General features: G+C 40.4%; 1 protein-coding gene across 1 annotated transcript in view; it reads left to right on the top strand.

Annotated features, from left to right (window-relative positions):
* The first annotated feature begins 1,673 nt into the window (after positions 1-1,673).
* Positions 1,674-15,790, top strand: part of SVEP1 (sushi, von Willebrand factor type A, EGF and pentraxin domain containing 1) — a 225,919-nt gene continuing 211,802 nt past the window's right edge. Inside the window, exon 1 of the mRNA XM_050761409.1 lies at positions 1,674-2,960. Coding sequence (XP_050617366.1) covers positions 2,430-2,960 — 531 coding nt within the window. The 5' untranslated portion in view covers positions 1,674-2,429. The remainder of the gene's footprint in view (positions 2,961-15,790) is intronic.

The following is a 15,790-nucleotide window of genomic DNA, read 5'->3' on the forward strand; positions in this document are numbered from 1 at the left end:
AAATCTGAAGAAGAGACTAAATGTGGCATCCAAAGAGAAGCCAAAGTGAGAGAAAAATTAAAGACCTATTTTTAATTTACTTTTCCAAGCCTTTTTGAGACCAGCTCTACCCTCTGCTCTTTCCCTAGTTTAGTTATAGGAACAAAGAAACCCCTTTTTGTTTAAATGAGGAGACACTGGGTGCCACTTACTTGCAGCAAGAGTTCTAAAGCAATTGCATACCTCCTTGGTTTGTGCGGGGAACACAGGAGATGGCACACATTGCAGATGCCACGGTGCTTTGCACATAAAGGGCTTGATGATGTGTTTTAAATAACACAGAGTAGACGAAATTTGGAAAACCATTCTCTTTTTTTAAAAAAAAGTCCCAACTCAAATGAGGTCTTACTCATTTCCCAGGAAGAATGAGATCTTTCTCCTCCTTGCTCCTTCTTCTCTGCTTTTGCAATCATCCTACTGCTTTGTAATTGTTTGCAAATCTATGTTCTTTTCTAATGTTCTTTTAACTTCTGGAGGACTGGAACTCAGTCTTTTTCACCTTTAAATCCTCAGTATCTTACATGCTGGGACATAGTAGGTGGTCAATAAAGTATTGTTAGGAAAATAATTTGAAGAACATTCATGATTAAAGGTGGCAATAAGAGCAACCAGCCAGCATTTATTGAGTACCTCCTATGTTCCAAGCACTGTCCTAAGAATTTTACTTTTTTATGACTTAATCCTTACGACAGCCCTTAATATGTTACCGTTATTACTCCATTTTACAAATGAAGAAACTGAGTCAAGGCTATACAACTAGTAAATGGCAGAGTCATGATTTCGCCCAGGAAAACTGATGCCAGAGCCCTATCGTATTAACCAATACATTGTGATGCTTGTCACTGAAAGTATTTTGGTAAGTACAGATGGAGTTAAATCTTTCACTATTAGAAACAGAGGAAACTGAGATCACTGAATTCCATCATGAAATAGATACTGATGCTGAGCCAAGGATTGGAAGTGACTCAGTTCAGGTGGTTTACATAACTGTAGGCTGATCTACACAGGATTCCTGACTCCTAGCTGGAATCTTTTAACCAAAGGTCCCACCCTCATGCAAAGTGCACCTTTCCTTTACCCGTGCGCTATCCCCTTTGGGGGTCCTGCTTTGGGAAAAACCACCCCAGGTAGCAACTTGTTTCAAAGCAGATATATGCCAGGTATCATTCAAAGCCAGGTCGATCTTATCTGTTGAAATAGATCAACAGCACAGGGACCCCCTACTCATGCTTCAGATTTCAGCACAAACTTTCCGTCCTCAGAGAAGGCTTCTCCGGCCTCTCCAAGGTCAAGTCTGTCTACCTAAACTCTCCTTTATTTAGCATGGTCAGTTGTCATTACATATATTTTGTATGTTACTATCTGGTTAATGGTCACCTGACTTGTTACCGTTTAAGTTCCTTAAGGATAGAATCCGTGTCAATTTTTGTTCCTTATATTTACAGTGCCTCACATAGCTCCTGGCACACAATGGGCATTCAAAAAGTATTTGTTAAAATCAGGAAAGAATGAATAAATTCACGACTGAAGCACCATGACAAATCATCCCTATGGAATGCATAAGGTTAGATGCAACCCCTTTATGGTGTGATCTGAGGGGGCCCTCAAGGGTCTGCACGCTCACACACACCACTGATTAGAAATCCCCATCAGGAAAATTGTACAATCATCTATTTGGTGAGGGCTTTGGGACACTGAATGGGGGAAGAGAAACACAAAAGGTGAGCAAGCAGTTTTCAAAGGATGCTTTCAACTCCCTGGCCAGCCCGCGTCTATGTTTTCGTCTACAAAGTGTTTCCAATTACTGTGGCACTCTCGGTATCTGGATCCATCTCCAGTGAATTCCTCTGCAGCTCCTGCCAGACATATGGGATCAATCAGGGCTTCGGCGCTGGTGCGCTTGCTGCGGGAATGTTGACAGCCTGACAGACGCGGGGTTCTGGTGTCATGGAATCTCCGAGCCTTTGGCTTGATCCCGGGAGGAAAATGAGAGGGGGAGGAGGGAGATAGAGTCAGAGATACAGAAAGGAGACAGGAGCGGGGAGAGGGAGAGAGGGAGAGAAGGAGGGAAGCGGGAGATTTTTCTTGACTGCCCCCTTTCCTTCAAACATTTTATAGGCTTCAGGGAGAGAGAGGAGGAGGAGAGAGGGAAGAAAAAAAGAGGAGAGCGAGAGGGGTAGAGAGCGCGCGCCGTTCCCTCCGGAGTTTCCGAGCTGCTGAGGAGTCTGGATTGTGTCTGTCCCCAGTGTCAGATGAAAGGCCGCTGAGGCTCTTGGCCGCTGCCCCGCGCCCCGCTCCGCGCACGCCCCTCTGCGAGTCGGGCCGCAGGGCGCCTCTTCCCGCCGGAGCCGACGCCTGCGCTCCGGGGCAGCCGCTCTGTCTCCAGCGCGATGTGGCCTCGCCTGGCCTTTTGTTGCTGGGGTCTGGCGCTCGTTTCGGGCTGGGCGACCTTTCAGCAGATGTCCCCGTCGCGCAATTTCAGCTTCCGCCTCTTCCCCGAGACCGCGCCGGGGGCCCCCGGGAGTCTCCCAGCGCCTCCGGCTCCTGGCGACGAAGCGGCGGGGAGCAGAGTGGAGCGGCTGGGCCAGGCGTTCCGGCGACGCGTGCGGCGGCTGCGGGAGCTCAGCGAGCGCCTGGAGCTCGTCTTCCTGGTGGATGATTCGTCCAGCGTGGGCGAAGTCAACTTCCGCAGCGAGCTCATGTTCGTCCGCAAGCTGCTGTCCGACTTCCCCGTGGTGCCCACGGCCACGCGCGTGGCCATCGTGACCTTCTCGTCCAAGAACTACGTGGTGCCGCGCGTCGATTACATCTCCACCCGCCGCGCGCGCCAGCACAAGTGCGCGCTGCTCCTCCAAGAGATCCCTGCCATCTCCTACCGGGGTGGCGGCACCTACACCAAGGGCGCCTTCCAGCAAGCCGCGGTAAGGTGCCCGCCCCTCCCGGCCCCGGCCCTAGTCCCCAGGCCCTTCCCACTCACCGCTGCCTGCCCGTCTCTAACCCGGGGTTCAGTCCTGGGCAAGGCATAACCTCCCCAAGTCCGGCGTCCCCATCCACAAAACTAGAGTCAGAGCTAACCCCCCTGTTATTATTGTGGGGGCTCCAATGGGATAATGGATTTTTAAACGCTTAGAGAGATGTCAGGTTCCTTAAATAGTTGGCTTTGAGGACCTGTTAGGAAGGGATCCTTGAGACGCTAATCACATTCATATTTGTAGGAGCAGAGGCATCCAAGCTGAAACAGGTGAGTATGGTTTACAAAGTGTTTCTAAAGGTAGGACATGGAGTGATCTGAGCGTAACCCCAATTCTTTTTAAAGTTATGTTATGCTTTCAATGTAAGATTCTTGCCCTTCCTATTTTTGCTCCAATCCTCTATTAGATTTTTAACATCTGGAAGAGGAAGTCAGTTTGGGACGTCGGACTTTTATAAAATGTGTCTGTTTTTCTGGTTACAAATTAATTCATATTCAGTGGGGAAAAAAGGAACATATAGAAATTCTAACACATAATAGCAAACCAGTGTTTGTAGAATGAATTAAACAAAAAGGAGGGAAAGGGAAAAAAGAAAAACCTAAAATTTCATCATTTTAAAAAAGCCATTGTTTGCAAGTTGTTGAACAGTTGCCCAGTATGTGCATCCATTCATACTTTTAACCAAATTGGTATCTTGCTGTTTTGTAGCCTACATTTTTCATTTGTTATATCCTAATTAAAATGTTCTACATTAGCTGCATACTATTCCATTGCATGCAACAATCATCTATTGTTGGACACTTAGGATTTTTCCTTACTAAGTTATCGTGAACATAAATATTTGTGGACTCTTTTGTTTACATCTTTAGGAAGAATTTCTGCAAGAGTTCTCGAACTAAAGGTTAGGAACATTTGTAACTTCTTGATACATATTGTCCATTTCTCCCTTGGAGGGTTGTATAAATTTATATTCTCATCAGCAGAGTATATCAGCAGTAAATTTGTCACATATTCACCAATATCATATACTATCTTTTAATATCTTTGTCAATTTAAGATGTGATAGAGGCATCGTTTTAGCAAATACACATTTTTGATTTTTGAGGATGAACATTTTCCAGTACATCTACTGGACATGTGTATTTTGTCCTTTGATAATTATCATAGTTTTTGCCCATTTTGCCATTATAGTGCACATTGGCTTATTTTTTTTCTTAATGATTTGCCAAAGCTCTTTATATATGAGGCCAGTAATTCTTTTGTGTATATGCTGCAAATGTTTTTCCAGTTCACTGCCTTTTATTTTTGTTTATGGAAATGTTGTTAGATGAATGGTTTACATTTTTATACACTCAAATCTATCAAACATTTTCCTTAAGATCCTATATTCATAGTTTTAGAATAGCTCTCTCATTTCCCAAATCAGAGAAATAGTTTTCCATGTAGCAGCTTAATCCATCTGGAATTTATTTTTGTGTATGGTATGACAAAGAGGTCTAATTTAATTTTTAACAATAAATAGTTAACCAGTTGTTCCAGCACTACTTGCTTAATAGCCATCTGTCCTTTTCCAATTTAACTGAATGTCATGTTTTACATGTCGTAAATGCTTATGGGTATTTGATCTCTTCCTGGCTTTCTATTTCCTCCCATTTTCTATGTCATTTGTATCATTGCCAAAATGATTTAACTATTGTAACTTTACAACATATTTAAATATCTGGTAGTGCAAATTCTCCTTTTTAAACATCTCTTCTCTTTCTAGTTAATACCCACTTATTATTTAATATGAATTTTAAATTCATTTTTACATATTACCAATGAAGTCAATAAGGATTTTGATTTCAATATAGAAAATATTGAATTAACTTGGGGATTATTTATATTTTATAGTAATAATTCTTCCATTTCAAAAGTGTAAGACCTTATATTTTCTCAAAGTCTTAGAATAGCCTTCTCATTTCCCAAATCAGAGAAATAGTGTTCTATTTAACAGTTTAATCCATCTGGAACTTACTTTTGTGCATAGTATGACAAAGATGTCTAATTTTATTTTTCAAATAAATTAGCAGTTGACCCAGCACTATTTGGTTCATATAATTTGCTTAATAGCATTTATGCGTATTCTTTATACATATACATTTATGCATAATCCTTAACAAAGTTGTAGATTTTTAGAAATTAAGTCCTGTATGTATTTTTCATATTTATATACAAATATATTCTGTTCAATATTACTGTCATGAATAGCATCTTTTAAAATTAAATTTCACACAACTTTTCTTGATGTATAGAAACATTGATTTTTAAAAATATGCCTTCTATGTTTGGATTCTTGTTGAAGCCTCTTTGATTCTTTTTTTCTCTTTTTATATACATTTTATTTTGCTGATAATAAATGCTTATTGTAGAAAATAAAATAATCAGGAAAACTATTTCCTGGAAATACACTGTCATAGTTTGGTACATAGCTTCCTTGACTTTATTCAGTTGTCTAGGTAACAGACATGTTTTCATACATATATTATGCATAAATTATGTTTACCCAGAAAAAAGGATTCAATTGTACATCCTCTTGTAATTTGACTTTGTATTCCCACCATATATTTCAGTCTTCTTTCCAAAATAAGGAACGTATTTCTACTATCATTATTTTTCATGGTCATACAGTTTTCCACTGTAGAATGTGCTTTCGTGTGTGTGTGTGTGTGTGTGTGCGTGTGAGAGAGAGAGAGACTACCTATTATTATATATTTACGCTGTTACAAACATTGTATAACTAAATCTTTGCCCATATCTCTAATCATTTCCTTAATGCAGATTCTTGAAGTGCCATTATTGCACCAAAGAATATTCATGTTTTTTAAGGCATTTAATACATGTGTCAAGTTGCTCTGCAGAAAATGGTGCCAACCTGCCCTCCACATGCAGTGACAGTGTCAGGACCTGGGGTGCAGACCAGCCAGTGCAGGCTAATATCATTTGAAGATTCCACCCCCAACCCCCCGACTTTCTAAGTGAGAAATGGAGTCCCATTTTAAATTGCATTTCCCTATTAGTGAGGCTGAATATTGAAAAAATATGTTATTGTCCACATATAGCTCCTTTTTTTTGAATGCCCATTAAGATATTTGAGGATTATTATCCAGTTTTTAACTGGGGATGGCTCTCTTTCTTATTGATTTGCAAATGCTCTTTAAATCTTAATGGTATTAACCCTGAGCTGTCAGTGACCCAAGTATGTGGCAAATATTTTTTCTCAGTGCTTTAATTTTGTTTAAGGTGATAGCAACAAGTGTTTTGTTAGTCTGTTGGATCTATTTTTCTTTTCATTTGTGCTGTTTTCATCGTTTATGAAGGCTTAAAGACTTTTGCCTTTAAGAGATGAAATAGCTACCCTAAAAATGCTCTCTGTGTGTTGAAGCAGTCACGCCACGCAGGGTATAGTTTTGCAGCTCTTGTTCCCTGTTGGACCTGGTCTCCGCTCTAAATACTCATGAGGTCCTGAAGGCTGGCCTTATTCCTCATGCCATGGTCTACTCCATCAAGGAAGAACCCTGCTGCATCAGGGAAAAACCTGCCAGGTACCAGCTCCTCTGTTTGGCTTGGCCAGACTTGCCCAGGGCCTCTGAGAATGTTGATCCAAAACAGTAAAATGGGTAATGAGTCGAGTACACAGTGCTCCCCTCAAGACCTACTCTGTCTTCAGCTTTCCCCTTCCAAGTACTACATCCTGTCTTGGAAAGTGAAATTGCCAACAAGGTTCCCAGTGCTGCTCTTCAACCTGGATCCATTTGTAATCTAACAAGCAGGGATTTCTCAAAAGTTTGTATTAGCTGGTCTTCCCTTTGACTTCATTTTTATTTTTATTTTTTCTCATTTTGGTTGGGCTATAAGAAGGTACAAAAGAAGGTCAGCTGGCTCAGTCCCTGTCTAAACTGGAAGCTTACGTGTCTTCATTGTAACTTTTCCAAGCCTCTGATGAGCATTCTTAGATATAACTAAAATATAAGATTTAGAGAAAATTGGTAGAAGACGACCAACGTTTAGAAATGGTGTTGGTTGAGGCTTGAATTTTTGCATAGGGATCAGGCAGAAGCATTTAGCGACCAAGTTAGTTTGAAAATGATAAGCTGTCTTGTGTGAGTTTTGACCTGAAACTTTGTACATTTCACCATGGAAATGAGATCATTCATCAGATTCCCGCATGTGAGCAGAATGGTAATATTATAACTGATTGTGACCTAGCCTTTGTGTGAAATTGAAAATCACAGGGATATTTTTGAGTTTATTAATTACTCCCTGGAAAAATTAGTTTTTCAAAGCTTTTCTGTTTGAAACTGAATGCTCACACAACTGTGCCCTGACACAATCACAGGCAAACACATAAACATGTATGGTGCATAGGCACACCTCGCAAGCACACAGTTACCCCTCAGGGAGACATCTGATTCCTCTTATGTAAAAACTGGGAGATGTAGAATTTTCTTGAACAACATGAAACTTGCTGTTATTTCTCAGCAGATGGGACTGACCAGACAAAAAGGATAACAGTGTTGCTTCACTTTTTAAATGATTATTATTTGGTGTCAGAATTGGACAACTCGAGGGGTAGTATATGAATGGGTACTCACGATTATCACACCTGATTTGAATGGGTAAAATGCAGTGTAGACGTTTTCTCTTCAGACACCACCCCATAGTGCTCTTCAAAGAGCACAAGGACTAAAGCAGTGAATTCTGTAATTAGTACACAATCAATAGCCTGGGGGACAGTTTAGCACCTTGAACTTAATTACATGAAATCCTTTTACAGAATTAACAAAAAGCTCTTCAACTGTTTGTTGCAGGGGAGTAATTACCTCATAACGACCTTCTTCTTGGTTTTACTTCCTGCAATGTGTTTATAACTTACCTTTCCTAAAGTAAGTATGTTTGGATTGGCCCCACTGTGAATGCCAGGCTCTTCTTAATCCTACATATTTCACATCAAAATAAAACCAGAGCCCCTCATTTTCCACTTTGCTTTTGCGAAATATCCGTTAAACAAACATAGCATGAAGCTTCCTTTGAGAAAAAAAAAAAAAAAAAAAAAAAAAAAAAAAAAATCTGCTTTCCTCATTGTTCCAGAATTCCAGAAATGTGATCCTCTGGTGGAGAATGTGCTGTCTCGCCAAACATCCAAGCTTTAGATGGTCAGAGGACTGGGAATACATGGGCGGAAGTGCTTCCTAGCTCAGGGAAATAGCCTCATCCATGATGTGTCCACACTGGTAGATATTCATACCTTTACCTAGAGATTAATCTTCTCTCCCAGGCTTATGGGAAGAAAGTGTCTCCTTTTATGTTTTCTAACAAACCCTGAAGATCTGTGAGATGCCACTAGAGTTTGTTCATACAATAGGCTGATAATAGCCTTTGTATGTTTTGCAGTGGTCTCTGATGGCCCCAGTGCTGAAGCAATAAGGAAAGTTTGGGTTCTTCTTTTCTATAGGAAGGGGTGGGGGCACTTATGTAATCTGCAGTGGACTCAGTTGTTCCACACTCAGAGGATAGTTTTAACATCAAGAATCGCTCACTGTTGCAGCAGCTAAGTTCTTTATGCTGAAAAGATATATTTCCAAATGTACGTCTGGAAATGTTCTCTCTTTTGTGCTTCTAAGCTTTTGAACAATTCTCAAATCATCTCTAGTATTACATAGGAATCTCTTTTTCAACCTTATCAGAATTTTAGAAGTATAAATGGAATGGAATAGAATGGAATGGAATGAATGAATAATGAATAAATAAATCCTCAGTACCTACAACAATTCCAGACCTCACATGTATTTCCCAGGCAAAAAAGTAGTACTCATTTTTTGTTTTTTGGGGTTTTTTATGAGAGAGAGAGAGAGGGTCTCCCTCTGTCACCCAGGCTGGAGTGCAGTGGCGCCATCTCAGCATCACACCTGGCTAAATTTTGTATTTTTAGTAAAGATGAGGTTTTGCCATGTTTTCCAAGCTGGTCTCGAACTCCTGGGCTCAAGTGATATGCCCACCTCGACCTCCCAAAGTGCTGGGATTACGAGTGTGTGTCCCTGTGCCTGGCCTAAAATTTTTAATTTCAAGAGAGAGTGAATAATTCTTAAATGTCAAATTCAAATTTTTTCTTAATCTCGCATTACGTGTATTTTGTTTATTAGTTTTGTTATTTCCTGCATATACGACACTTGTATGTAATAAGAATGTGTACCTACTGCTACTGTTAAAGGCACTTCTTATTATTGGCTGCCAGTGTTATATTCTGTTTGGTTGAAATACATCATGAAAATGCTTGGTCAAAGACTGTGAATGCTTAGACAAGTGGAGAGAGCCAACTGCTTTGTCCTCCCTCACAGCTGTGGCCAAAGGGTAGGAAAATTCTCCACCAATGACCTAATGATACAAATGTGCATAGAGAGAATTTCTCTTAACAATGACCATAATTACACACAAATCACATAGCTAAGTAAATGCCAAAGACTGTCTATCCAGTCTTCTGATTTATCACCTGGTCTTTTTGTAACCCCTCTTTCTCTGTATCTTACTATATTACATCTGGAGGTAGGTATCAAAAGCTAGGGAGAGGTAGGGGATTCCATGTCCAGGGTTGCTAAACTGTTACACAAGACGTAAAGCCAAACAGTGTAACCCAGAGAATGTAAACCATGGCTGTAAAGTCATATTCATTCCAAGGGTGCATTTCACTTGGCGTGTGTGTGTGTGTGTGTGTGTGTGTGTGTGTGTGTCTAATTTAATCACACATTTTAAAATCAGGAGATAGCATGTTTTCAAAACTCTGGCTTTTTGGCTTACTCTTAGCAAATTGTAGCAATTCTGGGTGTGTATTCTTTCAGCTCATTGGAGTCCCCACCTTGGCACTTGGAGTTTCATTTTGTGGTCCTTGATTGCTATTTCATGGCCTGACATGGAACAATCAATGGCAGAGGTTGAGATGATGTTAACCCCCTAGATGATATAAACTAGAATGAATGAAGTGGCTAGGAGTAGCTTAGCTGGATCTAATAGAAAATCTGAGGTACCACTAGCTTAAACATAATGGACATTTCTTTCTTTCTTAAATTAAGCCTTGAGTAGAAAATTCAGAGGGAAAATGACAGGTCTGAAAAGTCTTCTGGGATCCAGTTCCCTCTTTTCAGCTCTGCTCCATCATCTTCAGGTCACCTCATGGTCTCAGATGGCAACTGGAGCTCCTACCATCAGGGACTCATTCCAAATGCCAAGAAGGAGAAAAGGACAGAGACAGTCACAATCTTAATGAGACTCTGTGGCAGTCCGTGCAGTACTTCCACATAGATCTCATTGGGGAACACTTGGTTTCATGCTTACCTTTAGTTTTATGGAGCTTTATTGCTGAAAAAGAAGGAAAATGTGGATGCTAAGCTTAGCTAGGTGTGGTGGCTCGTGCCTATAATCCCAGCACTTTGGGAGGCTGAGGCAGTGGATCACCTGAGGTCAAGACCAGCCTGGCCAACATGGTGAAACCCCATCTCTACTAAAACTACAAAAATTAGCCAGGAGTGGTGGTGCACACCTGTAATCCCAGCTACTTGGGAGGCAGAGGCAGGAGAATCGCTTGAATCCAGGAGGCAGAGGTTGCAGTTAGCTGAGATTGCGCCACTGCACTCCAGCCTGCACGACAGATCAAGACTTTCTACACACACACACACACACACACACACACACGTGCAACAGAAACTTTTTATCTTAGTTTCCCAGAAGTCAGAAGCTTCTAAATAATATGAAATTCACTCACAAATAAAAGATGATACTGATAGAGACAGGGAAAATTGTATACTACAAAATAAAATTAATACTTTAATGTTAATTTGATAAATACAAATGAACATTTCTCAGGAAGATATAGTTCTTCTTCAGCTTTTCTCTAGTAAGCTGCCAGGTGAAGACATGTCTACATTGAAAGGAATTTCCTGTTATGGATTGTCTCTGCATTTCCCATAGATTTTAAAGACTGTTCTCTAAATCTCTCCAGGCCATATGAAGACTGGATTTCCGGCATAGAGTCAGTGTTCGCTTCCATCCAGTAACCTGCTTCGGTTTAGAGGTCAGCTGTGGATAGGAAAAACTCTGTGAAAGTTGTTGTTTAGCATGAATGTTGTTACAGTGCTTCGCTTGAAATAAATGATAGCACTCAGAAAATGCAATATGTGAACCATCAGTAGATGCATTTTCCCTTATCCATCTATATGAAAAGATTTTTAAAGTATTCATCTTCTCCGCTCTGTGTCTTTCTCATGGGGTCATTCAGGAAGTTAATAGTTTATTTCTGTAAAGGGTGAAGCAATAAAGATTTTTCAAGTTCAGAGCACATAGTTATTTCATAGATGCACTAAATGTGTAAGCTGTAAATTTGAAGATAGATTCTAATTACTACATCTATTGAAATAGTGATAACTACCTTGTTTTATGTGAATAAATATAATTTGAAATTAATAAGAAAAATTTTAATTCCTACAAGATAAATAGAGAAAAAAATTTAAGGGAGTTCTTAGTAGGACTTATTGCATAATTGAGTTATTTACTAAGAAAAAGTAGTAACACCAAGTTAAGTATTTTTCCAGTTGTAAGCTACTGCCAGAGTACATAAAGTATATTTTGAGGACATGAGTTTGATGAACTATTTTCTTAATTCCTCTGAAACAGTCCCAATAGCCTCAATCTTTTTTTTTGTTTGTTTTTGTTTTTGTTTTTGTTTTTTTGTTTTTTTGTTTTTTTGTTTTGAGACTGAGTTTCACTCTTGTTGCCCAGGCTGGAATGCAATGGCGCAATCTTGGCTCACCACAACTCCACCTCCTGGGTTCAAGTGATCCTTCTGGCTCAGCCTCCCAATTAACTGGGATTATAGGCATGCACCACCACACTTAGCTAATTTTGTATTTTTAGTAGAGATGGGGTTTCTCCTTGTTGGTCAGGCTGGTCTCAAACTCCCGACCTCAGGTGATCTGCCCACCTCAGCCTCCCGAAGCCTCAATTTTTAAATTGCCCATCCTACAACACCAGTGGGTAGGATGTACCAGTTGCTAATGCAAAGTGTGTTTGTTTGTTTTCTAATTTAATATAATTTTTATTTTATTTTTTGAAACAGGGTCTCACTCTGTCTCCCAGGCCGGAGGGCAATGGCATGATCATGGCTCACTGCAGCCTCAACCTCCTGGGGTATCCTCCCACCTCAGCCTCCCAAATAGCTGGGACTACAGGGTCGCAAATTATGCCTGGCTAATTTTTGTATTTTTTATAGTGACAGGGTTTTGTCATGTTGCCCAGGCTGGTCTTGAACTCCTGGGCTCAAGCAATCCTCCCACCTCGGCCTCCCAAAGTGCTGGGATTATAGGCAGGAGCCATCACTCCTGGCCTACCTTTCTAATTTCAAAGATAGTGTTTAAAATGTATATTTGTGTATGTACATGGTTAAAATACCAACACTTCTAATTTTATTAGATATAAACTCTTAAATTTTCACTAGTTCAACCCATAAACTTGAGCATTTGTAATCATCCTTATTTTCTTATATTTATCAGAGTAAGGTCTCTTCCCTTAGCAAGGTAGAACTTTCACCAAGCATTTTCCCTTCTTTCTTGTGCATTCAAGATCTTACTCTTCACAGGCCTTTTTCTCTGAAGATAGAGCATTCACGATTTGTCTACATATTTAAGAAACTGGCATCATGTTTCCAGAGCAATATGGTAAATTGTCAATATGTTTGCAATAAAAGTATAAATCCTAAAACGAAATATTTACCAATCAAGGAATTTCCCATGAGAAAATAATCTGAGATAAAGTTCCCTATAAAAGAATGTTCATTGCACACTGTGTGTGTTTACCATGAGTATATGAAACTCTTTATATAATGTAAGTTCAATTTCACAAACTATGTGCACTCTTAGAACTTGAGCGGGAGCCTTGACTTGCCCCTGTGCCTACTTATGGAAGAAGAAGTGAGCTGGAGACACATCCGATGTCTCCATCTAGGCTCTGCCAGAAGCACAACCTAAGATGCGGATTCTAGTGTAAGTAGCTTATTGGGGAGTTGGTCCTAGTAAATATTGATGTGAGAGTGGGGAAATGAGACAAGGAAGGGAAGCCAGCCAACAGCACCATAGGGCAGTAGTTGTTCTTAATTCCACTAGGGAACACTGGGAGCCAGTGTAGAATTCAGGCCTTAGAAGTATGACAACTTAAGGGTGATAGGTCTCAGGTATTTAGAGACTACCTCGTGTCAGTCACTGCTGAGGGTTGCTCCCTGCAGGGCAATAATTCTCTGTCACTTTTCTGTCCACTGCAAGTAGGCAAAGTCATCTCCAGGCACCCAAGAAAGCCCTCAGGCAGAGATGCAGACGCTGGCAGGGGAAGGCTGGGAGGTCTGGGTGGACCACAGCAGGGTCCTCTGTGGCAGCTCGAGAGGGAGGCTGAGCACCAGCCTGCACTATCAACTTTTGGCAAAGCAAGGGTATCTGACATTTCCGCAGGTGAAGAACTGTGGAAAATAGCTCAACTGAAATCACTTTATTGCCCACTAAGCAGAGTACTCCAGCAGTAAGAAATTACTAGGTGCAGTACTGGAAGTGGGATCTGAGAAAATGTAGAGCATTCTTCAAAGAACTCACACATGGGCCAGCATTTGAGAGTCCACAAACACAGAAAGCACCAATGCCTTTTTCGTTATTTCCTTTCACATTTTCTCTTTCGATATTTCCTCTTTCTCCTGTTGTTTCATGAGATGAGACCGAGTATCAAAATTTAGTAGGCAAAGGTGACTGAAGTCACAGCAATATGGTTCTTGTGGGAATTTTTCAGAGGAATCTGTATTCACCAATTTGATATTTTCCCAAAATGTGGGGAAATACTGTAGGGAGACATTAGATAAGCAAATTACAGAGATGTATATACATGGCTTATAACTCCCTTGTTGCGTTTGTTGTCTTCCCTCTGCTTGCTTAGGACAAAGATCCCATCTTAGTTGACTTTGTACCTCCTACAAGACCTAGAAAATGATATTCATTAAAACTTTAGAATTCTTGAAAAGATATATCTTTAGTGCATTTCATTTTAGTATATCAAGCATTATATTATGTTTTCCTGAATTTGTTTCTGTTGCAAATAACTGAAACAAAACAGTTACAACATCTCAAAGGACTATTCAGTGGATGCTTGACTTTTGAAATGATAGGATAATTTTAGCAAATTCAGATCACTTTCCTGAGAGAGCAATATAAAGTGTTTAGAAGGATCTCAGACAGATGTGGACTCCTACCTGTTTTTCCACAAAATGTGATCGAGGAGGTAAACTTTACAGCACCTCTGGAGAGACAAGCTCATCCAGTGAGTTCAGAGGGAATCTGCAGGCTCTGGGCTTTTAAATTCATGTCCCCTCTCCATATCACTGTCACAACTGCCCTTTAACCACTCCTGTAATGTTCTCCTCAGTATTGCACAGATTCAAATAGTTATTTTTCGGCTCTTCTGCCATAAGCGTTACCACCTACTTTTTGGCTCAGGTGGAGTTGTGTGGTTATTGGTTATACAGTCACAATTTTCCCTAATCCCATGTCCTATCAGTAATAAGCATGATTACTGGTTTTCATTCACTGTTCTGCATAAAATGATGGTTGCATTGTAATTGGTTTATCTACTTGACAGATGTATTCTAGCAACATGTTCAAAGTTCCTTGGCTGAATCACGGTATGTGATAATGAATGATTAGTACTTGTCAGGCACCACTTTAAGCACTTTGCCCATATGAATTTATTAAATATTCACAATAGCAAGCTTTCTTACTGAGGTTGTTATCATTTATTATTATTATTATTTTGGAGACTGGGTCTTGCTCTGTTGCCCAGGCTGGCATGCAGTGGCACTATCATGGCTCACTATAGCCTTAACTTCCCAGGTTCAGGTGATTCTTCCATATCAGCCTCCGGAATAGCTGGGACTACAGGTGTAAGCCACCGCACCTGGCTAATTCTTTTTGTATTTTTTGTAGAGACGTGGTTTTGCCATGTTGCCCATGCTGGTCTCAAACTCCTGGCTCAAGCAATCTACCTGCCTCAGCCTCCCAAAGTGCTAGGATTACAAGTGTCAGCCATCGGACCTGGCTAGTTAGGTTGTTATTATTATTACCAAAATGCAGATGAAGAAACTGAACCTTAGAGAATGTAATTCTCTATGTAATTACATTCTCTATGTAATTATGAACTGGTTAAGTTGAGGAACTAGGATTCAAATCCAGGTAGTCTGGGCCAAAGTCTAAATTCTTAACCACCATGCAAAACTACCTCTATGTCATGTTGTCAGAAGATCTAGTAGATACAGGACACACTGATACATACTCACCAATGAAGTTCATTGCAAAGTCAGGAGGCAGAGAGGGCAGCCGTGAAAGGGACTTGGGTATGCCTATGACCAAGCGGAAGGTAGGCTGGAGCAGATACAGGTCTAAGAGAAGGGGATGTTTGGAGATTGTCATTTGAATGGGCACTCTCTAAATTGCCTGATAATCCCAGCTTACCACCCTTATCTCACACCCACTTCATCCTCTCTCAGATGCCATTCTTACATGATATAATCATATCAGCTAACATCTCCCACCTCACATACTTTAACAGATATTTCTACCAGTCCTTGCAGAGACCAAGCCACTGAGGCAGTAGGAGATCATATCTTTTAGCTGCAAGGTATCTGCCTCTGCTCTTTTTATTTATATAGCTTTCTGAAGTCTTAG

This window comes from Macaca thibetana, chromosome 15, assembly GCF_024542745.1.
Source record: "Macaca thibetana thibetana isolate TM-01 chromosome 15, ASM2454274v1, whole genome shotgun sequence".
Classification (NCBI taxonomy): Eukaryota; Metazoa; Chordata; class Mammalia; order Primates; family Cercopithecidae; genus Macaca; species Macaca thibetana.